This window comes from Rhopilema esculentum, chromosome 6, assembly GCF_057945365.1.
Source record: "Rhopilema esculentum isolate cy_ngs chromosome 6, ASM5794536v1, whole genome shotgun sequence".
NCBI lineage: Eukaryota > Metazoa > Cnidaria > Scyphozoa > Rhizostomeae > Rhizostomatidae > Rhopilema > Rhopilema esculentum.
Window position 1 is genome coordinate 13,381,793 of NC_142820.1, and position 25,927 is coordinate 13,407,719.

At 34.3% G+C, this 25,927-nt stretch overlaps 3 protein-coding genes across 6 annotated transcripts in view; 2 read left to right on the forward strand and 1 right to left on the reverse strand.

Moving 5' to 3' along the window:
- LOC135686579 (grainyhead-like protein 2 homolog) overlaps positions 1 to 9,818 on the forward strand; it is a 28,165-nt gene extending 18,347 nt beyond the window's left edge. For all 3 annotated transcript variants that reach the window (XM_065202843.2, XM_065202845.2, XM_065202844.2), the window contains 8 exons: positions 570 to 651; positions 2,683 to 2,792; positions 3,801 to 3,895; positions 5,163 to 5,211; positions 5,690 to 5,759; positions 6,239 to 6,327; positions 6,744 to 6,808; positions 7,974 to 9,818. In XM_065202843.2, the coding sequence (XP_065058915.1) occupies positions 570 to 651; positions 2,683 to 2,792; positions 3,801 to 3,895; positions 5,163 to 5,211; positions 5,690 to 5,759; positions 6,239 to 6,327; positions 6,744 to 6,808; positions 7,974 to 8,091 (678 nt within the window). In that variant the 3' untranslated portion in view covers positions 8,092 to 9,818. The remainder of the gene's footprint in view (positions 1 to 569; positions 652 to 2,682; positions 2,793 to 3,800; positions 3,896 to 5,162; positions 5,212 to 5,689; positions 5,760 to 6,238; positions 6,328 to 6,743; positions 6,809 to 7,973) is intronic.
- Positions 9,625 to 24,068, forward strand: LOC135686575 (exocyst complex component 1). Of its 2 annotated transcripts, none has more exons than XM_065202839.2 (26): positions 9,625 to 9,758; positions 11,267 to 11,451; positions 12,079 to 12,206; positions 12,774 to 12,869; positions 13,016 to 13,085; positions 13,213 to 13,293; positions 14,121 to 14,254; positions 14,409 to 14,534; positions 14,872 to 14,973; positions 15,285 to 15,417; positions 15,863 to 15,972; positions 16,613 to 16,762; positions 17,083 to 17,170; positions 17,470 to 17,642; positions 18,296 to 18,397; positions 19,175 to 19,233; positions 19,521 to 19,541; positions 20,032 to 20,112; positions 20,602 to 20,746; positions 21,127 to 21,210; positions 21,659 to 21,812; positions 22,277 to 22,297; positions 22,510 to 22,634; positions 22,905 to 23,027; positions 23,397 to 23,465; positions 23,789 to 24,068. In XM_065202839.2, the coding sequence occupies exons 2-26, from the start codon at positions 11,322 to 11,324 to the stop codon at positions 23,927 to 23,929; spliced, it is 2,646 nt and encodes an 881-aa protein (XP_065058911.2). In that variant the 5' UTR covers positions 9,625 to 9,758; positions 11,267 to 11,321; the 3' UTR covers positions 23,930 to 24,068. The 2 variants fall into 2 exon arrangements, with proteins under 2 accessions (XP_065058911.2, XP_088965136.1); XM_089109010.1 differs by having other exon boundaries at positions 9,638 to 9,758; positions 11,272 to 11,451.
- Positions 9,861 to 11,249, reverse strand: LOC135686322 (cyclin-dependent kinase 2-interacting protein). Its single transcript, XM_065202527.2, has one exon. It carries the CDS (start codon positions 11,213 to 11,215, stop codon positions 10,538 to 10,540), a length of 678 nt encoding a protein of 225 aa, XP_065058599.2. The 5' UTR covers positions 11,216 to 11,249; the 3' UTR covers positions 9,861 to 10,537.
- Positions 24,069 to 25,927: the final 1,859 nt, after the last annotated feature.

Sequence of the window (25,927 nt, forward strand, 5' to 3'; positions counted from 1 at the left end):
TTGGATGGGTTTTATGGAGAATGGACTGATTTAAGTTTGATTTTGTTCACTTGCAGCAACCAAATTTTGGCAAATGGATGACCTGGTAGACCAAAGCTTTTCATTAGCTCTCTTCTTTTTTGTGTTTATTTTTCTGTTTTCAACATTGCAACGAAAGTTTTTAATATTTACCATTTTGCTGTGAAATTTTGATTTTTCTACTGAAAGGTAGCAAAACAAATTGAATTTGCTGGGATTTGCATTTTTTGCTGACTTTCTTAAGTCTTCCCCACAACAACCAAATTTTTTCAAACAAGTTTCCGAGCTGCCATTTTCTTCTTCTTGGGCCTAATACTTTTGTCATGTAAGTGTATTTTTATTCTTGAGAAAATTATCTTTGATTGCTGTTCTTATTCTCCTGGAAGGTGTTTACATATGTGTTGATGGAGCACCAAAATTTTTGTTACACTTTAACGAGATTTAAGGCAAAGTAAAAGCTTTATATATATGTTTCTGACATATGTATGTGTTTCAATGCAAGTTTCTTTTTGTATTGTACAGTATTATTTTAACAAACCTTCATTTGATAGGGCGCAGAAAGAAAAAACAAAGATGAGTCTAAAAGTGCTGAGAGAAGACTCTTAAAATTTTTAAAAAATGGTTCAAATTCAGGTACATGTTATGATATATATCATGAAATATTTTTGAATTGGTTTAAACCAAGTGCTGTTGATTTCATTGCTAAATATTAGAATACAACATTCTTGGTGCTATTATAGACTTAAACTGCAACCTTTGCATAGCGATTTAATGGGGAAATTTATCTGCAAAATTTGCGAGCGCGCAGGCACGCACCCGATGTTTCCTTTCGGAGCGGTTAATTGCGCATCTAGTGATAAATATTTCTGTTGAATAGAGCAATTACCGGATGTTGATAGGCCAATCTACTTGATATTTTTCAAAACGGAAAATTTGACATCGAAGCCCTGTTTCCGTTTCTCTGTTCTCGTTTGTCTTCGTTTTCGAATCCTTCGTTTTCCATATTATTGAGCCATTCACATTGCTCCGGCCTACACCGTTTTGGTCAAAGCAAAGCCAAAGGTTTTGGTCTAATGATAAAGTCCCCATTTCTCTGTTTTTGTCCGCTTTCGTACCCTTTGCTGAAGCTCGTGTTGATACTGAAGATGAACGAATTCGTTTTCAAATCAATCCGTTTTCAATTTTTTAAAAGAGTTCATTTAAAAATGGCTCCGTTCTTAAATGACTTCATTTTTGCTGTTCCAATCAGAATGTTTTGTTTTTAAATGACTGTATTTTCGCTTGAAAACTTTGAACATGACTCTGTTTTAAAGACTCTGTATTTGTATAAAAATGGAATAATGGACATAGGGCCTGATTTTACATGGACTGACACAGTATTAATTGTGCTATTTGTTGGTATGTTTTTTGTTTTTGCTGTTTTATTTTTAACTTTTCTGAAAATAATTGAAAATTCTTCATGTTCCTAATTTCACTGACACGTTGCTGTGTCGCACATGATCCTTCGTGGAAATTGGATTGCATGTTATATCGCTATCTTTGGAATACAGATGAGCTGGGGAAATATCATTGAGAGAGCTGGGGATAAATATATGAAATCAAAAGGAGAATGAAAATAGATCATCAAAAAAGCAACTAAACTTCAAAAGAAATCTAGTTTTCATCTAAGGCAAATTCGTCAAAGTCAGACAGTGATGATAGAATCTAGAACATGAACGTAACTATACAATGTAGCATTTAGGTCATTTTGAGAGTTTTGTTAAGTTTAGTGTTTCAATAGAAAAAACTTTATTATTTTGTGTTATCAAATAAATTTATTCACATGACTCGTTTTGTCACCCAAGCTTTGGGTCATGCACATTAATTTTTTATACATAAAAGCCCTGTTTGATGTATAGGAGGTGTTTATTCGAAACTATTGTGTTTCAAACCAATTGCTAGGATCCATGTCTCGCTTTGTGAGATAAATAAGGGGAATTTTCTTCAATTAATTAACCTGAAAACATAACTTCATCATTTTCCTGGATGTATTTCTTCAGGCTTAGAATCTTGCATCAATGCAAAAAGTAGCTGTCAAAAACTTTATGCACAAGCCTTATTGAGCTCCTGCTGCTAATTTACTCAAAACATTGTTATGATTGTTTTATACACAGAATGAGTGTGTATTATATATATGTAATCACTGTATCAGTTTAGAGTTGAAGAAAACAAATTTACATGTTTAATCTCTACAAGCCTGTTTTGTGAATAACTCACTCTTCAGGAGATTCTCACGTCTTCCTCTTCAGTTGAATAACTCAAATTTGAGGACATCTCCTGAAGAGTGTGTTATTCACAAAACAGGTTTGTAGAGATTTAACATGTAGTTTTATTTTCTTCAACTCCAAACTATATCACACTCTACGTGCAATCCTATTGAGCACTGTAATATAGGAATAATAAAAAAACCAATTTCTTAATGTTTGTATTATGTATATGTAATGATTGTTTCGTTGCTCACAAAGTTCCTGCTGTGTCCGGGATGCTGTGCATAACTTGAAAAGGGTTTCACATTAATGCACCACTTAACAGTTTCATTGGTTTATTTTGCAGTGGCTAAAGATAATTTTTTGCTCAAAGTTTTCTCGTTCACAGCAAGATTGATATTGTTTTGTTCTGTTCCAGCTTTACACAACATCAGCTCAATTTTTCAAGGTCCAAACAAGGTGACAAAATTCAACTCTGTATCAACAAAAGGAGAAAAACCATGGGTTTTCATCCCCAAAACACAAACTGTAAGTTGATGTTTCCTTACTTGCTGAGATTATGCAATGAATCATATTTTGTCGTACCATTGCCTCCGCTAAGTTGGAATGGATGCTTTCCTTACCCCTCTTAAAAGTCCAATTTAACAGGATTCAACCGAACCCAGTCTTTGTAATATGTGGTGTGTGAAGGCACAAGCCAAAATTATCCAAGACATGCGAAACATTGCACATACAAAACAAAAAGTCTGCAGGGAAAGTTTAAAAAAAAACTCAACATCCTCAAAGTTGGAAAATATGTTTAAAAAATTTCCAAAGCATCAGGAAGTCAGAGTTGCCAATTTAAAGACAGTTCTTTTGGTTTTCGAGGTGTACAATGGCATATTCTATGCTTGCCATATTATTGTGAAAAGTCAGCAATCAAGCAGTAAGGCACACATCTCTTGATATGAAATGTACTTCCATTACCTTAAAGTTGCTATTTTTTTCGAAATTTGTAAGCCCACTCCAGTCTAAAATGTCACACTGAATTCTGTTTTGCACTCTGTTTTTTACCCACCTGCTTTGCTGTCAAATGGTAAGATACTTTTTTGAAAAATTGCTTTGATATCCACAACGTTAGTGATAATACTTTAGTGATAATAAGTTAGTGATGTTGCATAGCAATATTTCGTGGGATGGTAGGGACTATGAACTTCAAATAATTGCAACACAAGTCTATGATTACTTCCTGGAAATTTATAAGCTAATCAGAAATTGAGCATCCTTAAAGGAGAACAAGAACAGTTTCTCCATCAATTTACTTATGGTTTCTGTTCAGTTAAAGGCACAAAATGTCATGCCATAGCATCTTTTCCCATTGCAAAGACTGCTGACATTTATTTTGAAGGTCTTTGCAAGCTACAAAGCTTTGAAAACAAGGGCCTTAGTTTTTTATGATTTTCTGAAAATTTGATGTTCAAATGAAAGATGCTGATTCTTCTCTGACAAGACAAAGTAGCCCACTGCAAAAATATCGTCCATATCTTTTGATTTTAGTATGGAAAAAGCTGTTCATCAGATGAAAGTTGTACAGGGTCACACACATCTACAGCAACAACCGCATCACCACCACCATTGTTTGCCTCCATTCGGTATGTAACACCCGAAAGGCCTCAAAAGAAATTATTTTAAACATTGCTAAAAGAGCTTTGCACAAGATGCTTGAAGTCAGTTGTCCTTCATTGATCCTTAAGTATTGTTAATCCAGCAACACTTTTCATGCTGTTCGGTTTACATACTTTTATTTCAGAGGCTTTCTTATATGTCATAAATCTGATTCTCACAACTGAAATATTGATTTGATTGCTCAACAACTTGACCTTTTTCATATATTGCTTGCTTCATGTTATCTAAATAAGATGTTTTACTTTCAGACCACAATTTTCAAACCACATTTGACTGATTATTGGTTGTATGTTCATAGCTTAGTCAGAGTCTCAAACTGGCATCTTTGTTAAAGTAAAATATAAGTAAAATGGGGTGGCTGCCAGCATTCAAGATTGGGGGCATGACTAAAGTCGCACTTTTTCCATTCATCATAAGTTAAACTGTTCCTAATTCCTAGACCTATATTCAGAAGTTATACTTTTTGTTGGACATGCATTGATCTATCAAATAACTTTGTTGCACATAATATGTTACAAGAAAGCTCTCTTTCCCAAAAAGGCATTTTCTCCATCATGTAAGCAAATTTTGGAATATTGAAAAAGGAAGCCTGCTTGTGATATTGAAACAGTTGTGGATATAAAACAAAGACAATGGAAGGCACTAATTCAGCATTTATTAATTGCTGTAATCAGGCCTGTAAATTGCCAGAAAATGGCACAATTCAGGCATGTTACATAGGATCTTTGCTAAAGATCGTGGAAAATGATTTCAATGCAACCAATCTGTTTTGAGATAGTTGTGACTTGTGAATCTAACCCTTTCAGATAAATATCATCTTTAGGAATGCAAGATTTCACTGATGTTTTCCATCTTCAGGGCTGAAATTAATTTTGTAGATTTCTTTTTTGAACAAATTAGGAGAGATAGGTTGTATGGATTTGGAATATACCAAAAGTGATTTTGTAAATGGAAGCTATCATGCTTTTTCAAAGATAAGCAATTAGAGAAGCACGGATGTATAACTGTGCAAACTCACAATTGGTACATCTTTCTCCTATTCTCTTAGGTTTTTTTTCATTGTTATAAAATTGTTCTCTTGTCTTTATAGCACAGGTTGCTTTTTCGTAATGGATTTATTACATAAAAAGGTCCAATTTTGATTCATTGTTTTCTAGTAGACAATTTTTTCTATAGATATCAGCAAGGCACAATGTACAATGTCATTTTCATTACCTTGAGTCTTGCTTCTAGATCTCAAGAATCAAAGAGGCAGCTGGCTGCAGCTGTAAATGTTGCTAAGGTAATAAGAAGTAATATTCAATGGCAGCACCATTGGGAACATAACCCCCTGGGTGTAGGCTCAGCATTGTTAAGCCCTTTTGTTTATTCCAAAAAGTGACCTTTATCTTGCTTTATTTTTTGAGAAATTTTTTGCAAAGGTCTCCCTTGTTCCTTTCAAGCTTGCTTTTGCTTTATCTTATAGTTTGTTAAAATCCAGTGTGAAAATCTAGGGGTAGAGTAACATTTTGGCCAAGTATCGCACTGATTAAAGTCAAATTAACTTGAGTAATTGGTCTGGAAGAATACCATGAAATTTATGTCATAATTGTTTTAAATAAGCAGTTAATTTTGTTTTAGCTGTGATTTTGTGTAATTTGTGTATTTTATGGATTTCTCGTGTACCAGCAAATTTTGTGAGAAGAAAATGTTATGAAATCACTTTACAAATGAAACTCAAGATTTTTGTTCTAATCAAGTCATATTGTGAATGTTCGTAGGCTGACTTGGAGGATTTATCAATGTTGCCAAAGCAACCAAAATGTAGAGTAATGAAACGAAAAACTCCAGGTTAGTTTATCAGTTGCTCAATGAAATGAACAATTTGATGTGGTGATTTTATTTCTCCTTTAATATTACTTGCAATAGAGGTAATATTATTAAAGGTGGAAAAATGCATAGTGGTAACTTGAGCTAGATTTTTCCATTGTTTTGGTTTTATCTAATATTGTTTCTCTTGGTTTACGTATACTTTTAGCATGTGATTTTTTGCATAGAACAAGATAGTTTTATGTTGCAACAAATTATCATAGAACCCTTGCTCAGTAACTAAAATTCAAATGCTTTTTATAAATTCAGGATAATCATTAGGATCAAATTTAATAGCCTAGAGACTGGGAAATTGCATTTAAACCTACACATTGAGCCTTTTAGAGCTTGGGCTGTCACAGGCTTAACAAAAAGTCAAGTCTGACTCATAAAATGATCATTTCGTAAACTTTTATGCCTTTTTAATGGATTATACTAAGAATGATAATGTTTTTCATTAGCTGTGACTATATATGTCAGAAAGGAAGAAGAAAAAGTTTACAATGCTTTAATGTTGGAAAACCTGACTTTGAAGGATTTGAAGGATGCTGTAAGTTCTAATCTTCTTGGTTGTTTGTTTGTATGAAGTTTTTTCCAAGTTCAAAATGATTCTCTTCGGGTGATGTCTTATTGATAATTAAGATCTTTATTCAATTGTCAAATCACCATTCTGTTTGTTAGTTCCTGAAACTCATATCAAGCTCTTTCAATCGAAATTGTGCAGTGTGATTCCACTCACAGGCTCTTGATTGGCTCATTTTGATTGGCAAATGGCTTAAGCCACTTTTATATCTCTTGATTGCCTTTAAGAAATTTCTCATATATTCATAACCTTTTATGCTAAAGAAGCATTTATGATGGTTTAGCTTCTCTGACTGGAAAGTTTTCCCTAGTGATTATAATTATGACAATATGTCACACTTATTTGTGGTGTGATGGTCTGTATAATTTCTGATTTTTTCTAAGGTTGCACATAAGTATGGCATGCCGGCAGAGATGGTAAAGAACTTATATAAAAAAACCAGAAAAGGGTAAGAATACTGTTATAGAAACACTTTTATAACTGCAAAAAGGCAGGTGCTCCAGGCCTTGATCTTGAGCTCAGTTTGATATTTATGGCAAATACTTGGAAGCATATTCTTGGAGCATAGGAATATTGTTTGGGCATTTTATAACATAATCAAATACCGTAAATTCTCAAATTGACCCCACCTAAAAAAAGCAGCCCCCCTCGAATGAGCCCTCACTCTAGAACTACAAATTGTCAATAAGAACCCCCGAATAAGCCCAACTGCTACTGTAAATTCTCAAATTGGACCCCTCCATTTGATGATTTTTGCCATCTGAGGTTACCTATGGCGTTTTATTGAATTACCACCAACAAATTCATACTTTTGGTAGTAATTAATTAAATGCTCATAAAGAAATTCCTACTAAGATAAACAAGGTCTTTTAATGTTGTCTTCTTAATGTCTACAATAATTATATAAGCCCCCCTGGTTTAAGCCCCCCTGGTATAAGCCCCCTGGTATAAGCCCCCCTCGAATAAGTCCCTATTCAGAAATATAAACAATAAATAAGCCTCCAGGGGGCTTATTCAAGGATTTACTGTAGCTATTTTTTATAAAATTGCCATAGATTGAATATAGAGAAGAGAACAAAAAAGAGAAAAGCTAAAATAGACGAAAGGAGCAAAGCAAAGAACCAAACCCAATGTCTAGAGTGTTAAATCAGTTAAAAACTCGCATGCAATAACTGCCATGTAGAAATAAACTACAGTTCCATATAATGTTTTCTAGTTGCTCAAGTTAGATCAGTGCAAAAATGGAATTTTTTTGAAAATGATAAGGGAACCCTGTGCTTGGCTCAATGTTACCTTGAGACCCCCAATATTCTTTCAACCAGTAGCTTTTTCCATCACCTTAGCATATATTGCAAAATGCCCTCAGGTACATTTTTTTCTACAGTAGAGAATGTAACTGTTTGGAAGCTTTTCCTTATTATTTATATTTATTAATCATCAAAAAAACTGATTGCTGCCATTGATTACACCAGTAAAGGCTAGTTTTGTGATGACTGTTCTCCTCATTTTTGATAACATGACATGTGGAAAGGAAATCATTCTTTGGAGTTGCAAGTGTTGATAGAATAATGAAAAGAGACATTGCTTGAGTATATTTACCTTTTTCTTTTAAGGATTTTAGTTAATATGGATGATGCCATGGTAGAACAGTTTGTGGATGAAGATGACTTCTTAATACAAGTGAACTTTGATAATCAGCTTGGTCACTTTGAGCTGACATTCCACTATTGATAGGGCCTGGCTTTGCCAGGGTCTATAGAGTTCATTTGCTTTTAATTATTTTAAGAAAGGGAAGTCTATGAATTATCAAATGCATACTGGCTCCTCTTGTCCATATAGCCCATGGTTGTTAATGAAATGTCATTCAGATTCAAAACTGTTTCATTGGAAAATCTTTGAAAATAATGGATAGCCTTGTAAAAAGCAAAGAGATCGGTTTATTTATTTTGAAGCTAAATTGAAGAGAAATGCTGTTATCAAGTATTTGTCTATATTAAGGTAGTCACAACATATAAAGCTTGAGTTAAACTTAAGTTATTTGGGTTTTTTTTATATTTGTGAGAAAGTAAGAACAGTTTTTTAGAGTACTGTATAACCATGGAAGTGACAGCTGAAAACATTTTTGAGGAAAAAATGTATTCCCCTAGCATTCTTTAAAATCTATGCCTCTGGTTATCTACATGCTTTAAAGAATGCAAGAGAAGTAGAAAAGTTAAGAACGATTTCAACAGCATGCCAATGCACTTTTGGCTCATTTCAAGATAATTGTGAAGTTAAAGGCTGTGGTTTAGCGATTAATGTCAGCATAAATAGCATTTCCCTTTGTAATACAAAGCAGGACTGTTCACCATATAACTAGGATTTCTTGTTTATTTTTTCAATGCAAAACAAAGGAGATGGGTTTGCATAGCTAAGTGAGGGCCTTATTTCTTGTGTGTTTCAAACAGTTTGTTATATCAGATAGGACTGTTTTTGATATGGTTTTATGATGTTTATTTAATAGTACATGTGACATCACATACAGATACAAACAATGGCACATACTACAGTAGCAATGCCATAGGGAAAATAAAGTCCCTGTTGCCATTTAGAGGCACTTTTCCCATAAGGTGATAGTTAAGGGTTAACAATAGGCTCAACAGCATATTTACATGTGGGAAAACGTTGAGAATTAGTCCTGCATTGTTAATTGGAAATTGCAGCTATTGCCTAATGTCTAGTCTAGCTAATGGGAATTTAAATGGGACATAATGTTTTTAACAAAAATACAATTAAAAAATAAATGCGTAACCTGGTTTTGCTATTGTTTTTTGCAAACAAAGAATGTGTTCGTGTAATCAGAAACTCTGTTAAATTTATGTTGTCATATGTATGCTGCAAGTTGGAAAATTGAGGAATCTTCAGCTCTAACTCTGTTGTTGGCATTCTATATAAATGAAAACAGCATTTCTCATTTAGATTACTCACCCTCTGCCATTTCATCTATCTTGTACAATACAAAATCTAAAACGCAGTATATTTTGGGTAGTTAAGACATGAATAGAGTGTAATTTATTATTTAAAAACCAAAGAAACTTTGTTAATCGAGGGTATGTTACATGTTTTTCTTTTGGGGGAAGCTGCCTGCCCCCCAATTTTAGTACTTCTGCAATGTTGGAAAAAAACTTAACATTTCCCATTATATTACCTCACAGTAGCCCATATGCATTTGACCTGTTTACCCTCCTACAATTACTGTATATGAACAAAATTATTGCAAACAGCATATTAACAGTTTCTTACAATATGATAACCCCCTTTATCTTCCCTAGTTAAGTCACATACAAATACTGGCAACTAGATGATCTGTTGTGGATGTCTCTGTAATTTTACTCTATTTCACTGGCTATACCATTGATGTATGTATTTTGTACAAACTAGCATTTCTACTAACATTAGCATATATTAGCTTAGATTAACATGTTGTTTTTCTTGGCATTTCCACTTCTTGGCATTTCCACTTCTTGGCATTTCCACTTCTTGGTTGGTAAAGACAAAATTGTTTCTCTTGCCTAATTTTTGTGCTTCTTTTGCCTTCTAATTTCATGCTGATTTCAGTGACCAGAATTACCAAATTTTCTCAAATTTAATTACTTATGATTTTTGATTGTTTAACTTGCTTCCCTTATTATTTAGTATCTCTCTTTCTTTTTAATTCTCCTAACAACTTTCCATATTAAACCAATCTACCACTCTTTTTAATTTTTTATCATTAAATGTTATATGTTAATTTGCTTCAGTTATTCATTTCTCAGTTATTCATTGTTATTCTACTCAATTTGTTCAGTATTATAAATCACTGAGAATTTCATAAACTTTTCAGACTGTAATGTATTGCTCTGAGCAGGAAACACCAGCAGAGATTTTGTCTGGAATTTATAGCAAAGGCTTTCAAAAAGATCTTGTATTCTTTGTTTTTGCTTGTTATCAATATGAGCAAAATATTATGCACGGACTCTATGGCAGATTCTTTATGATGCATAGGCAGAATTAAGCATAGAAATTATTGTGAGGGGAACATAAAGACCAAACTTAGAGCTTGGTATTCTTTGATTATGCTTTGCTAATTTTGTTGATGAAGGAAGGAATAAGGAAGGGTTGCAGAAATAAAAAACGAAATGATTAAATGAGAATTTCATCACAGAGATTTCATGCAGCATTCGTTCAGCATTAACTCAAGCTGATATTCATTAATATCATCTAAATATGGCTGCTGAAGCCACATTGAAAGGAAACAGGCATCCTTTAAAGCTTCTTCCTTTCTGTCTTTACCTAGAAAATAGTTTGAAATTTCCTGCTTAAAAAGCCATTCTTTCGTGTAGCAGTTAGAAATGGCTCTTGCACCTCTATAGAAATCTTTCACTGACCAAGTAGAGAACAGAATTGTTGGATTTTCTTGCTCTGATGCCATTAAATTTATAGCTTCCAGGTTTTCCACAATTCTATCAATTTTCTTGTATAGCCCTTCCATGGCCATGACATTATCTTTATGATCTTGAATAAGTGATTCACGAAGCTTTATCATTTTAACTTTATACTTTATCCAGCATTCTTTTGATACAATGGAAGCATCTGCTTCGTAGGCTTCCTTTGATGATTCAAGCTGTGTTCGCGAAGTGACCAACGAATTTAAAGTTTGGAAGCTCTTTTGATTTAGTAATTCCCATTTTTGAATAATCCCGTGTAAGTCTATAATCAAATCCTGTGTCCTTTTCTTCATTGCTGGGTCTAAAGAAACTCTACCGCTTTTGGAAGGGCTCTGAGATTTCACTACTTTTGGCGAAAGAGCTTTGATTGAATTTTCATCTTCCGCCATTTTAATATTTCTACGAAATATCTCAATACTTTGTATCCCTTTGTTATCAAGCACAGCTACAACTACACTTGAAGAAGGAAGGAGTTTCTACTCCCAGGGTACATAAATGGCGGCTATAAGGCACTCACTGCAGCAAGAGCTTTTCAGACCAAATGATGAAGCTCTTTATTCGGTGGTCAATGTTGCAAAAATAGGTGGTGGTAAGAAGAAGAAAACAAGCTTTCTTTGCGCTACAGGTAAGACACCCGAACTCATCATGTTAGTTTGTTTAATGGATTTTTGTATGTTGTGGAATTTTAAAATGAAAACTGAACTGAACTATGCCAGTGCCTTTCTTTCTGTATGGTGAAATGAAACCTGCCTGGAAATGGAATCAAATCAAGTTCATTATTGCCACATGATATCTCGGCGAAGTTGATGATATCCAGTAGCATACGGCAGGCTGCTTAAAACAATAATACTTAAAAGATGTTTTGGTTTTTCATTTTGATGAATATTAATTTGCCGTATATACAGTGGCTGGCATCAAATAAATGTTTTTATTAGGATGTAATGACGAGTAAAACAATGCGGAAAAACAAACATCACTGTATGAACTCCGCAAAATTCAAATTTCAAGAGTTTTGACCGGAAGGAAGACCGGGCTCTGCCAATTATCCGAAACATGTCATAATTATAGAGTTTTGCACAATCTGGGTTATCTAAAAGATGTTGACTGATGGCAGAATTCCTTTCCAATTTCAAGATTTTTGACTTTTCTGAATGTAAGTGTTTTCTGTGGTTATAAGTAATTTTTTATTATCATGACTAATTATAAGTGATTATGATTATCTGGACAATCAAGTTTGTTGCTTTGGTTTTAGTAACCAAGGAGAAGCCATTTCAAGTCAATATTTACAAAGTCCAAAAATCAGATAAAGAAGTTTTCAAGAAGAAACAAACTTGGCCATTGTCAGACCTCAAGGTTGTAGATGGCAAGCAGGAACTTGAAGTAAGATGCTCGAATCTTCAAACTTTAATTTTGTTTTATGTTTGATGTTAAATAAATTTTTAAAATAATGTCTTTTTTTACGTCCAACCACTCTTAAACTTTACATGCAGAGAGGTTGACAATGGCTTGCTTTTGTTCTAGTCAATTCATTTTCATAATCCATTGTATATATGATTTTAAGAAATTGAAACCCTATTATGTATATATATATATATATGATATGATAAAACCCTATTAGAAATTTTTTGTTTGTTTATCGTCAGACACATTTTGGCATTTTGTAACCTGCAGTTTTTTGTAACAAAAGGAGTAGGAGATAAAATATGGGAAATTTTTGATGGTATAATGTTATCTGTTGCTAACTAATGCAGGTCTGGGAGTTTGGGGTGAGTGATACCTCTATCACAGCTCACCTACAACAGTACAGATGACCAGGCCTACTAATGGTGATATTTTGTAAATATCTGTAATTATTCATCCTTTTACTACAAAGGTCTTCAGAAATTCAAAGTCACACTTGAGTCTTGTAAATGTAAATTTTTAGGAATGTTTCTCTTTGGCCTCCAGGAAATTCCAGAATTTGATCTTCACTTTGAAAAATGCTACAAGTGGACTGCAAGTAGAGTTGCAGACAAAGAAGACTTCATTGAAACCCTGTTTTCAGTATGTAACCTAACAATGTTTTTAGCAAAGATCTCTTTAAATTTTGTTGTTGGATATAGAATTGACATATATGCTTTTGTTTTGTTTCGACATTTTTGCAAAAGAATGGGAGAATATGAATTAAAAATTCCATTATATCTTTATAGTTATCGGAGAGATATCTTGCTGGGAAAAAACCTGCATTTGTCAATGTGAGCGCAAAATTATTTGAAGGAGGTAAAGTATATTGCTATGTTTCCAAGCTTAAGGTTTTCACATGTTTGATCAACTTTGTCATTTTTACAGAGTTTGGTAAAACCATTAATTGAACTTTAGAAATGTCAGATGGAACATTTTCTTGTAGATGTTGCAGGCAGAGCAAGAAGTGGCACAAATCGGTCACAGAAGTCTCATCATGCCACAGATTCATTGTCAGAAGGACAAGGTATCATTCATCTATTTTCTCTTTCCTCCTGTAAACTTGCATAAGTTTGTTGAAACTTGGCAGTTTATAGTGAATTTAAGGAAATTCCAATATTACGCATCAATTGGTCAAGTTTTGCAGCTTATTGTATAGCTGGGTCCTGACAAGTTATTCACATAAAGAATAAGATTGAGTACTTTGATATTCAGCATATAGCCCCCCCCCCCCGAATGTTGTCCCCACAAATGTAAACCTCCTCATTCCTGGGACATAAACTTGTTCTCTATCCCTCTTGAGTATAAGCCCTCTCGAATATTGGCCTGAGGTCTTACTTTTGGAGTTAAACATACAAGTACAATTTCCTCCCTTCACACTCCATTACCAATACAAAGGACGAAAGCAACAAATTCTATTCCTCGATTTTTCTTTAGTGCATTTCTTAGGGTAACTAAATACCTTCTCCTCGAGTTGATGTGCCTTCTGGGGGCCTTTCTTGCTTCACCAGCAACCTTTCCTCTGATTTTTTTAAATACACCCATCATTCCACACTGCGAAAGATTAATTGAAAGTGTTTGGGAAACATAATCTGTCTTTTCATTTAGGCTTGATCGAACTTATTTCGCGTTTTCTCCTGACAAGATCTGAGTTATAGACCTTCCGAATATAGCCCCCCCCCTCCCAATAGCAGCCACCTAAAATGGCCTTGGAACCGTTATAAGCCTTGGGCTTATATACAAAATGTTACAGTAATTCATTTACTTCGTTTAAATCAAGGCCTCTTTTGATTCGTTTTTGACCCGCAAAACGTGGAAAGTATAGGAAATAAAAGTGTAACGCTCTTATTGTAGGCGATGACTATCAAGAGCTAACACCAAGAGAGGAAAATGATCTTGAGAAAATGCTGTCACATTTCGAGCATGCCTTGGGAAATCTGGAAGAATTCACTGGTCAGTTGTCAAAGGAACTGCAACAGTTGGAATATGTATGCATTAATTGTAATTACCCCTGTATATTTAATAGCTACAGTAAAGGTGTATTTCAATTCCGTTAGTTGGCTGTGCAAGATTATTTTGTATTTTGTAATGGCTTTCTGTAGTTTACTTGTATTGTAACTGATAAATGATTTTTTTTCAAAGCTGAATATCACTGCACTTATGGGTTCAGAGAAACAAGCCCAGAGTCTTGCTTCACTGATAGACCGTGGTCTAGATGAGCTGGACTTGCTGGACGAAAGGCTGTCAAGATACGACGAAATGCTGCTTGTGAGTAAAATACTGCTTGACTCTTGCCTAGAAACCGATTTCACACCATAGAAATTTAACGTCGTAAAACACAGTCACGCTTCCATTTTCTATAAAATATTATCTGTTAATTTGAACAACGCGCGGCGAGGAGTGATCGTAGAGCTTCACAAAAACAGTAATCAGTATATGTGAACAAGATTAACTGTATCTATTGAACATTTATTTCGATAGCCAAATAGAAACAGCATGGATCAGATTTCATATCTGAGATCGAGTGAAGGATAAACGTAAAAACAAATGCTTGTTCCATGGTATGACAACACAAGTTTCACAGTTTCTGCCATTTTGTTTTCAGCGCGTGAGTGAGCAAATGGGACAGATGGAATTTAGAGACAACAGGATGGAAGTCGAAAGAATAAATAACAGGAAAATACTGGGAGAAGTTCGTTATATTGTGGTATGTACATTTGCCTTTAATATTTTTTGTATTTAATTATTTTTTCAATTCAGTATCTGAGCTTAATCTTTTGAACACTTTTCTGTGATCTTGAACATGGTTTGGAGTTAGATTCAGAAGTACGATAAGCTGGATTTTCTATACACCAATTATTTTATGATATCGAAGATTGAATTTTAGCATCTTTGGTGTATTAAAATATCAATACCTTTTTATGATTCCTTTATTCTTTTAATGCTCTAATTCTGTAGATGAGTTTTTAATCAGGGTCATATAGATTCGATTGTAAATTTGTGCTCATTTGATTTCAGGGTAAACTTGACATTTCGAAGCGTCATGTTATGTCATTAAGAGAGGGTGATCTGTATAATCCAGCCGGAATATCAGATATCGTTTCAGCTGCAAAAATATTGCTTGAAGCATCACAAACTAACTTCAATCCAGGTAAAGTTTTTATGACTTATCTTTGCAAATACTTTGCCACTGGAACGTAGCATAGTTAAATCAATTTCTTGGTGTAGAACTTTAAAGCACCATATGACATAGATGTTGCACAGTCGAAGCCAATGATCCTCTAGAAGAACTTAAAAGCTGTGGAGCATCATTCACCTTTGGCACGTAACTGAGCAAACGCGTAACTTTTGTTATATTTTTGCATTGGCTATACAGATTGAAACTTTTTGTTGATCATCGCAGGCTTGTAAGACTGGAAAGTTTTCTTCAATAGTTGTTAAACTATTCGTGATGTAAGGTTGAAAATTAAAGTTCAAGTCTTAGGATTGCAAAAGTTGAGGTTTGAAGTGGAATGAGGATGTAAATATTTTTTCTCGATCTTCAGTTAAGTGCTCTTTGTTTGTTTTATTTTATGTAGCGTTTAATTCTTTTTAAGGTATAACGGAATTGAAGTCTGTGAGGGAGCAATTGGCGTACATTAATCAGCTTAAGACTGAATTTGCTGCTCGGTTTTATCAGCACCTTGACAAGTATATTTCACAATATGTAAGACTCTTTTGTTGAATTTTTATCGAGAAGTGTTTTTATTTACTGATTGCAACACTTTCCAGAAAACATTTTAACCTACCTACCTCATAATTCGAGATATGTCTCAGACATTCCTCAAAAGACCTCCTTGGTAATTTTCCCCATATAAGTGTCAAATTTGGTGCAAAATACTGTCTCGAAGCACACATTTTGTGTTATGTTCGACTAAGGGCATTCGAACATTTCCTCTCAGTTTTGGCATTGGGACGATGACGTCACGAGTAGCAGGCAGTGAAGGTGACGTCAAACACTGTCTCGTCGTTTCTTTATTTCCATTTCTTTTTTCTTTTTCATTTTATCTTAATTGCCGTCTTGATTTTGTTTTTTTTAATAGTAACTGCAGCTACCTCAGTATTATTCAAAAGTCATATCTGCCTAGGCGATACCAAATTGACTCAAAAAGTTTTTTTAAAGTTTTATACCTTTTTTGATTTGAAGCTTTTAATTCAATGTTTTTTTATCCTACCTCAGTGCCTGGAGTTATAGATAATGGGTCCTTTAAATGGAGACAGTTTTCTGCCGATATTTTGACTGCCTGGTATTAGCTTGAGCGTTGTGGCCTTGACCTGGCATTGATTTAATGCATGTTTGATTTTAGAGCATGTCAGACCGTTTGTCGTCGAGAACCGTTGGTGCTGAACTGACTCTGTCGCCCCACGACTCTGTGCATGATGACTTTGCAAGGTACGAGGAGCTGATGGGGTGGTTGAAAGAACTCGATCGTGATAAGTTCAATCAAATGAAAAAGGTAAAACAATTTTTAAAGAGTAGAAGACCCTGTCGTAAACTTAAAAAACAAGAACTTTTTGCCAACTTCAGAGTTAAATATGGACGAGAAATTCTAACAAAATTCCAACAAATGTATTCTAGCCTTTTGCACGGATAGAAAGAAGTTGCTGCGCAAAATTTTGGCCTAACTTAGCGTGCCCAGTTGTTGTTTCGTGCCGAGTTACTCATTTCGTTTCCTTGTTGTTTTGTTTTTGGTTCACTTTCGGAGACACAAAAATGTAACTGGAATCCTTGTGTAGTCCGATTTGTAACTGGAATCCGATTTGTTTTCTTTTTAAGCATTACGAAGAATCGTTTGGAAGGATGTATGAGCGAGAAATACGTGAATTCATTGAAGCTGCGAAGGTCAAGGCGTCCAAAGGAAAAGGTTTTTCTGCAATGCATTATTTTCTCATCTTAAAACTTTCTTAAGATGGATAACTACATCTTACTTTGAAGGTATGCTAACTGTACAGGCTGGTTTTTGCATGCACTTGATCAAATTTTGCTCTTAAACCTGGTTAGACAGACGTGGCGTGTACGCTGTAATCATGTAATTATGAGAAGATTTTAAGCAAGCTATAAAAATCTATGTATTTCATAAAAGATCGTGTTACCTGTATGCATATTGAAAAATTCCTTTTTTACAATGTTACAATTATTTTGTGATTGTGGTTGTTGTTGCAGGTTTGCGTGGTGGTTTGTACGCTGCCCAAAGTCAAGAGGGTCTTATTTCGAAAGGGAAAAGCAAGCAGCTTGGGGGTCTAGTCCGTTCACCATCAAAGGAGTCTATCAACTCAATGGGATCTCTTGGTTCGGAAAGCAGTTTCTTTAGTGGTGGGCACAACAAGTTTGCTGAGGTAATGCAAAACAACTTGTTTAAGATTTGCAGAATCACCAGCCAACCATTAACTAATAGCAAAATTTTAATTATTAGCTAATCATGAAATGAATGAACATACGAAAAGGCTAGACCTAATGGAACGTTATTGAAACTGCCGAATCTAGCACCAGAATACTCTAAAGGCCACACTACACAGGAGCAAAGCTATATACGCATTATAATACACAATACGCAACTCATCATGCCTTAATGTTTAGGAGTGATTTAGAATCGTCCTGTTCTTTGTACACACCAAATAGCGCACATTTATATTTTCTTTATTGATAACAGAATATTTGAAAATATTTCTAACGTGATATGCTTATATAAGTATTTGTCATGATAATGGCAATAATAACTTTGCGTCTTTTGTGACTTCACACAACTTGGAGTATCAAATATCAAATCACAGCGAACTGCCATTGTTTGTGTCAGTTAAGTTCAATCAATTTTCACCTCAAATATTGCCGGCAGCTCTATATGCATTCAAAACGACCCCCTTTGTAAGATTTCAACCATAACTTAATTCTGTAACAGAAAATTCCAACTTTTCGTAGTTACACTCCACGATGTATTATTACCATTTTGAAATTCTATATATATATTAACATCTTTTCGTCTTTTTTCTAGGCATTCGATTCAATACTCTCCGAACTTGAGCCGTACATAATGGTAGAGCAAGAGTTCTGTGTGAAATTTTTCCATTTAAGATTTTCTGTTCAAGATTCAGAGGTAAAAATTTTTGTGAACTGATGTTATTTAGTATCTAATAAGTCATTTATTTTAACTTTCAAAGGCTTTTGTTACAAATGCGCAGAAATAATCGATCTTAACCTGTAAGCTTTAAATTCCACTATACTTTTCCCTAGTCGACTGGCCTAGGCGTGACTTGACTGTTATTTAGTTACCTTGTTGACGGTAGTAGTTTTGCTCAGTTATACGCCTGCTGGCCTCCTGTTCAAAGTGACATGAAATCGAGGTCGCAGTTTGAGGGAGGACACTAATACGTATGGGGGTTTGTCAATAGTCTATGGTCTGTCATAGTAGTTAGAGTTTTTCATTGTATGAGTCACTCATCCTTACTTTGTTCTTTGTTCGTTTTTTTTGGTTTTTTGTGCTTTTCTTTTCTCATTATTTACATCGTAAGATTCAGAACACAGGTGGATGGTCTATCTAGGGTTCTTTTTGTCTTCTTTGTGAGATTTTCGAATGGGAAGGGTAGGAAAGGTTGCCTTTTGTATAAGCAGCTACCGTGTAAAAGGGTTATGAAGAAACGGGAAGAAGTAAAAAAAACATGAATTTGACCTCCATCGACAATTTAATTAGACTTGTTCGGGGACAGTTGATAGAAAATGTCAAATTTTGTCTTTTGGCCAATATAAAAAAGACTAGGTTTTGAAAAATTCTCTTATATCAATTCGCTATCACTTTTTCGTTTTGCTTCACCCGATGAAATTGTGAATTTCTTGTGGTGATGTCGAACATTTCAGTTCCTATTTTTGCTTTTAGTCTTCGAGTTCTGCCCTTGACGTCAAAGATGGTGGCACAATGAGTAGAAGTCGACCTTCGTGAGTACCGTACAGAATTTTTTTCTGTTTAAACTCAAAATCTTAAAGGTTATTGAAGCGTTTCTTGTGTCGTTAGTAGAGCAAAAGGATGAACGTGGGTTGGCGCACTAAGCAGTATATCATATAGTTATTCTTGCAAAAGCAGTTAAGGTGCTAGCTTGCTTTTTACATAAACCTGCTTTATTAGCAAAGAAGATGGAATTTCAATGTGTAACCTCGTTTCAGAAGGCTTTAGTAAATAAATCTTGTATCAAGTGCTTTCTAAGACTTGTTTTTATCATTTTCAGGAAAATTGCGGACGAAGTGAAGTACGTTCCTCATGTTCTGCTTTCATTTGATTCCAATTTGTCTTATTTCCGCAATGCCATTCGGCTATACAATTAAGTGAATTACAACAAAGTAACAATGCAGACTTATGGCTGTTAAATAAGTCAATTCTGTTTTTATTATAAGATATGTTAACCTATCTTTTTCGGCACAATTGCCCCAAACAAGCTACTCGTCCTTCGATTTATGCAGCAATAGTCTCTTTTCTTTCAAAGGAACAGATTTAAGGAAGTTTTTTTTATATTACAATGGACTAAATACCCGTAACGAGTTGTAGAATACTGGCCAAATATTATTTGTTTCCAGTTGGTAAAATATTTATTGAAGTATTTCTTATTCCAGCTGGCCAAATATTTTATTATGTTTTATCTCAGCAAAACTGTTGCTAAATTTGCATCAATATGGTATCAGGAATTTTTGTTTTTTATTTTATTCCGGTTGACAGATTTCACAATTTTTTTTCCTTTGAAGGGAAACGATGACTAATATTTTCGGTTATCTGGACGCAGAAGTCCTTAATTTCATTCAACATGGAGAGAAACTTGATCCTCAGTAAGCATTTATTTAAAATCGTAAAATATTCCAATTTGGTGATTTAATTATGCGATTTTTATCTCTATATTTTTTTTTAATTTTCATCATTATTATTTTATGATTTTTATGTTGTCAACTCACATGATATATACAGAAAACTAACTCCATCAAATAATTTACATACGCTATAAAACCGTCTAAAACCAGTAATAAATATTGTTACAAAACTCATAAGATCTATAGTAACAACAAACCTTTTTTAGACCTATATGTGTTAAATGATTGCTAATTAATGATAGTTAGGAAATTACTAGGAAGTTACATGTTTACTATAAGATTTTATTGTATATAAATCTTTTCCGTAGCTGAACTCTTTGTTAGCTCCATTCTTTATATCGATGCTATATGATATTTATATCTTTATATTCCATTTAAAATGTTAACTTCAAAAGCTTTATATTTCGTATTATCAACCGATTACCACGTGTTTTCAATTCCCTTCCTCAGTAACACGATGTACATGATTGTACGTATCAACAACCAGGCAGCTCATTTGATGACAAGCCAGTCGACAGGGGGGCCACCCTCTTTTCTTGGCACCATGTTTGCAAGTTGGCTTATATCGACCAAAAGGCTTTTCGACAAATACGTTGTAAGATTTTCATGTCTTCTAGCTGACACTTGATTTGCAGAGATGATCAAGCCAAGATTTCTATTATTTAAGGTTTAAGATATATTTTTCCTCTTGTGTACAAATTTCGAAAGATTTGGAATTTGTCACAATGCTTGTTGCATTTTTGAGCCAACTCATCCATTAACGTTGGCCTAGTACTTGCTTAAATATGTGTAGTCTAATTTGATGTAGCAGCTTTAATTTCAAACGCAGTCACTAAAAATCGAAAGAAAGGGAAAGCAATTTCTATAATTCTTTATATCTTGCTTTAATAGCTTTTAACGGCTTTACTTGTTTTGTAAAACCTATGCATATTGTTGCAAACGTCCTATACCAGGATTGTTTTGTGTCCTTTTCAGACGGGACTTTGTAGAAATGTGGAAGATACAAAAATTCACAAGAAACATAAATGCGGAACGTTCACTTTTGTTACAAAGTTTGAGGTAAACGCCCAGCACATTGATTTTATCATTCTAAAAAAGTATTTCTGGTCTTGCACCAAATTAATCACTTTAGTTTTATTTGCACTGAATAATTTAAACTGTCGCATATTCAGCTGCCGAACTGTATAAAGACTTCTTACGCGACGTCTCACGCGAACTGCTATAATTTTTTCCTATTAACCTGGCTGTCACACTATTAACCTGGTTGTCAAAGTAGCACGTAGAACCCTATGTACAAAGTACAAAGTAGCATGTAGAGCTCCCTCTAGTCGACATTCACAATTTGCATGTTCCATATTATTCCAGTCCTTTGAGCTTAAAATGATTCTTGTCCTTTGATGCCTCGTTTGTCTTCTTAAATACATACTTTAGAGAACAGCTCCACGTTTAATAAACTTTTGTTCCACCTGCGATCTTCTTAAATGCCAATGTTTATTTATGTTTGAAGGAATTTAGCAACATCGCGGAGGTCATTTTCAAAGGATCTGATCGGCGGGGCGATATCGATAAGGCCTACAGTAAACTGATACAAGTGATGTTCGATAACATTGAAAGAATTTCGTTTGAGCACGAAAAGATTCCGCCAGAAATAATAATGTTTGGTAAGAAATATCGTTTATTTATTAAGTTTTGGCCCTTGGGGTAAGAGAAGGTTGGCCATGGTCGTCTACAGGCAATAAGACAAGAAATAAATAACACGTAAAGTCTAGCTGGTACATGAAGTGAGCAAATGTAACAGCGTATCATGTTACATTTCGAGTTTTTATGTCTGCATCTCTTATAGATTGGCTAAAAGCGGTATGATAACTCTTTAAAACTTAGCAAAAGTAAGAGAATTGGTGTCTTTCTTATTTCATGTAAATTAAATCTCAGTTGAATCATTATCATCGAATTATAAATGCAATCAGAGTAACATAATTTAAAAAGTGATTAAGTTTGACATTTCTCATGCTGATCGAAATTTCATTAGATACGATTTTTGGATCATTAGATACGAAAATACATCTCATTCCAATCAATTTTTCATAATAAGTCTTTGCTAAAATTTGATTATTTTCTTTTACAGAAAATTACCATAGATTACACGGTGAGTTTGAAAAAGCAACATTGTTAATAAATTCTTTTCTTCCTCGATTTTTTGTTTCCCTTTCCATTCTTTGGTTTTTGCGTTCAACCTTCTTCACTGTTTTTTATTCTTTCCAAAGCCATTGGCAAATAGTTTATCAACAAGAACAAATATATCGTTACTTTTGTTAAGAAATTTAAGCAGCCAAGTAACTCATATTACATTATTTTTAGCAATTATATCTGGTTTAAGAAACCAAGCATTAGAGAAAGAAAAGAAGGAGGCGAAGCAACGAAGTACCGATGCGATGGCGCAGTACGTCAGCAAACGAGTTGGTTTGCCCGTTGAAAAGATCAGCGTGAGTGGATGTAATTTCATGCTATAATTATCAGAGGGGGCATTGGGGGGCACTTTGAGACCACGTCATTCAATTTGCAATTGCAATGGTAATTTAGCTCACAATGTCAGTTGAAGTAGTTTTAGATTTGATTTGTGATTTGATTTATGGTCTGCATTAAGACATTAAATATCTAAGGTCTTAATTTACAATGTAAAAACAAGCAGAAACAAAGTACAGATATTGCACTAGAGCAATGTGTTTATTCATGGCCTGTTTTCCTTATTTCAGAACTTTTTCGAGGGTGTTGAAAATTGCATTGCTTCTGGAGTCAGAATGGAAGATGTTGGTTATCAAATTGCCTACAACAGACAAGAGCTAAAAAACATACTTAAAGAATACCCTGCCAAGGAGGTAAAGTATTTTTCTGTAGTTTTGTTTAAAGATAAATTATAAACTATCATATTTTCTATTATAAACGCCCTTTTGTAAACAAATGCCCCCTTCAGTAAATACCACAGAAAATACTTCAAAAATGTAATATCAGCATCGCCTAACTGTCACCAGCGTCATCATTATTATTATTCTCAGCCTGATCAACGCTAAGAGCAGCTATCATCATCATCATCATCATCATCATCACCATTGTTTGTGTCGTCCGCAATTTGTTGTCATTCACGTTAACTGCATTGAAAAAACGTGCCTGCAAAAATATAATTGATTTAATTTTGCTAAAAAATTTCGGTTCAATTTTGATTAATTGACTGCACTCATTTTGCTCAGATCAAAAAGGGACTGGAAAATTTATACAAGAAATTAGAGAAATACTTTTCGACTGACAATTTTGTTCAGGTAAGGATCACAACCTCGAAGCTGTGCTTGATTTACTTCTATCTATATCTGAAAATTTGCTATGAAAGTAATTAAAAAAGAGTTAATAAGATGCATATGTGAATCTTTAGGTATCTATTCATTTTGTTTTGAAGTTCCCGGATATGACGTACGTCAATTATGCAATAAACTCACTAGCTGAAATTCATTCAGCTCGACACTTCGGAAAATAATTTCTTCACTTGTTCAGTATACCTCTTTATCAATTGGCCAAATTTATGATTTAGAATTTCCTTCGCATTTGATATTGTTGTATTATGTGATACACAAATTGCTTCTCGAAGGTCATATGGCGAAGTCTGCAGCTTGAATTCGTGCAGCAATATGAGCGTTATCAAGATCTGATCAACAAATGCTACCCCGGCTCAAATATTAAGATGCCCGTCGAGGTCGATGAAATCCTTGATATGTTTTCAAACATTTAAGCCTGTAACTAATATATGAAATAAATAGCTCTTTAAGTCTGAATAATCAATTATTTTCTTGTATATTTCTATTGCTGTATGAAATGAATTTAATTTCCACCTGTATTTTATATTGACAGAGAATTAGATGAATTAAGAAGTTTGTAGTTCTATTCACATATTTCTGAAGAGATGGATGGATTATAGATCCACTGAAACACTCGCAACGCTAATAAACTTAACGGCACTTCTTGAATTCGCAGTTGGAAACCGGGGATTTATACTTAACTTGATTTTGTCCTATTTTAGAACTTCCTTTCCACTAGTTTAATACAATGCCAAACTCTCTTGCGTACGTTTATGAAGGCTTATTCCAGTGATTTTCGTTTACTATGAAAAACAGCGAATGACGTCACCAAACTTCAATGCGATTTGCAGGGCCGTCGATACAGTGGAGTGTCAGAGGGTGTGGTTGGTGTGACATCTCTGTTGGAAGAAAATCATGTTGCAAAAGCGGCTATTGCCATCTAGGGGTGCTTCGTGGGCAATTTTTCAGTCTTATTGGCAAATAAGCGATGGCTCACCCACCTTGTCAGCAAATGGGACGTACGCACCCCACTTGCGCATGTCGAAATTGGCACTTCTTTGAAAATGAATCTTTTACCCTGTAAAGTTACACATTTCTTGCATTTCTTTGCAAACAGCAATCTATATCTAGTCAAGCTCGGGTTTCTCAGAAGGGTAGATTTTGCCTAAGGCAATGTCGCTAGGGGGTATAACCTTTGTTTATAAAAAGAGAAGGACAGTGACCTATTGTTTTAAAAAAGGAACACAGTTTCCGTAGTTAGTATGTCAAAAAGTGTCTCGAGTTTAACCGATTTGGAATCAGAAAGTGTTTTGAATATCCATTTTTATAATTTTAGCTTTGGTTTCTACCAAACGCTCACTTGATGCTTTGCACCTAGAAAAAGAAAACATTTTGTTATTTTCATTATCCAGGGGCAATTCAACTCATTTCTAGTGTTGTTGAAATTTTTTGTATAAAATGAAACTTCCGAGGAAGTAAAAGAGATTAATATTGAGAATTCAGTGAGCTCAGCCAATTTTTTAATGCCAAGAAACAATTACCTTTTTTCCACTTGATGCTGTTTTTTAAGATATTTTCTACATGTGCCTCGATTTTTTTCTCAAAACATTACAAATCCTTGCCATCTTAGTTATAGCTTTTTATTACGCTTAGTAGACAAATAAAATTTGGCAGGTTTTAATAAACTAGATATTATTATTAGTTATTACGAGGGGCAAATCACTCTAAGAAAATCTCGTACACCTTTTGTGAAAATCCCTAAAAATCCTTTTGTTCTAGGGAAAATCTCGTACGCTATTTGCAAGAGTGAATTGCCCCTCGAGTTATTATTTCATACCTAAGATCCTGGCCAGGGATCTGCCGATTGGGGGGCGTCACACTTCAAGAAAGTTGGTCATGCAGCGGGAACGTTAGCATTAAGTATGAAGTTTGGCCAAATTTCAACCTGCAATTCATTCATTTTATTTGGTCATAGTTGGTCATTGTCAACTTTCTTTTTTGTAATACACACTTTTGTTATAAGAACAATTTTATAAGAACACGAGCCTCAAAATTGGTCAAAAGTTAAGAACAAGCTGAGGCTGAGCTACTGTAAAATGGAATCTTGAACAACGTTTTATCTAAAAAACGGGGACTTTAGCCATGTGTGGGTGCTTTTTAAGTGATTATTCAAACTTGTCGGCAAATGAAGGGTGTCCCAGTCACTTTGCTGGCAAACGAGACCTGAACACCTTCCTAGAGGTAAAAAGCTAGCGATCACACTATTTATTAATTTAAGAACAAATTAAGAACAATCCACCCTCAGATTTTCGAAAAAAACAGTCAGCCTGAACTCAAAATTATTGGTTCGTACAAAAAAGAGTGTATTGCAAATAACTTGCCATAAAAAGCAAGCCAACGACTATAAGAAATGACTGCAAGAAATAATAAGG

What these genes read in the sequence shown, in the direction of transcription:
- LOC135686322 (XM_065202527.2), bottom strand. Translation starts at nt 11,215, where the DNA reads ATGGCGGAAGATGAAAATTCAATCAAAGCTCTTTCGCCAAAAGTAGTG.
- LOC135686575 (XM_065202839.2), top strand. Translation starts at nt 11,322, where the DNA reads ATGGCGGCTATAAGGCACTCACTGCAGCAAGAGCTTTTCAGACCAAAT. An exon ending in CGCAAAATTATTTGAAGGAG is followed by an intron (nt 13,086 to 13,212) that starts GTAAAGTATATT and finishes ATTTTCTTGTAG; the next exon opens with ATGTTGCAGGCAGAGCAAGA. An exon ending in CGACTGACAATTTTGTTCAG is followed by an intron (nt 23,466 to 23,788) that starts GTAAGGATCACA and finishes TGCTTCTCGAAG; the next exon opens with GTCATATGGCGAAGTCTGCA.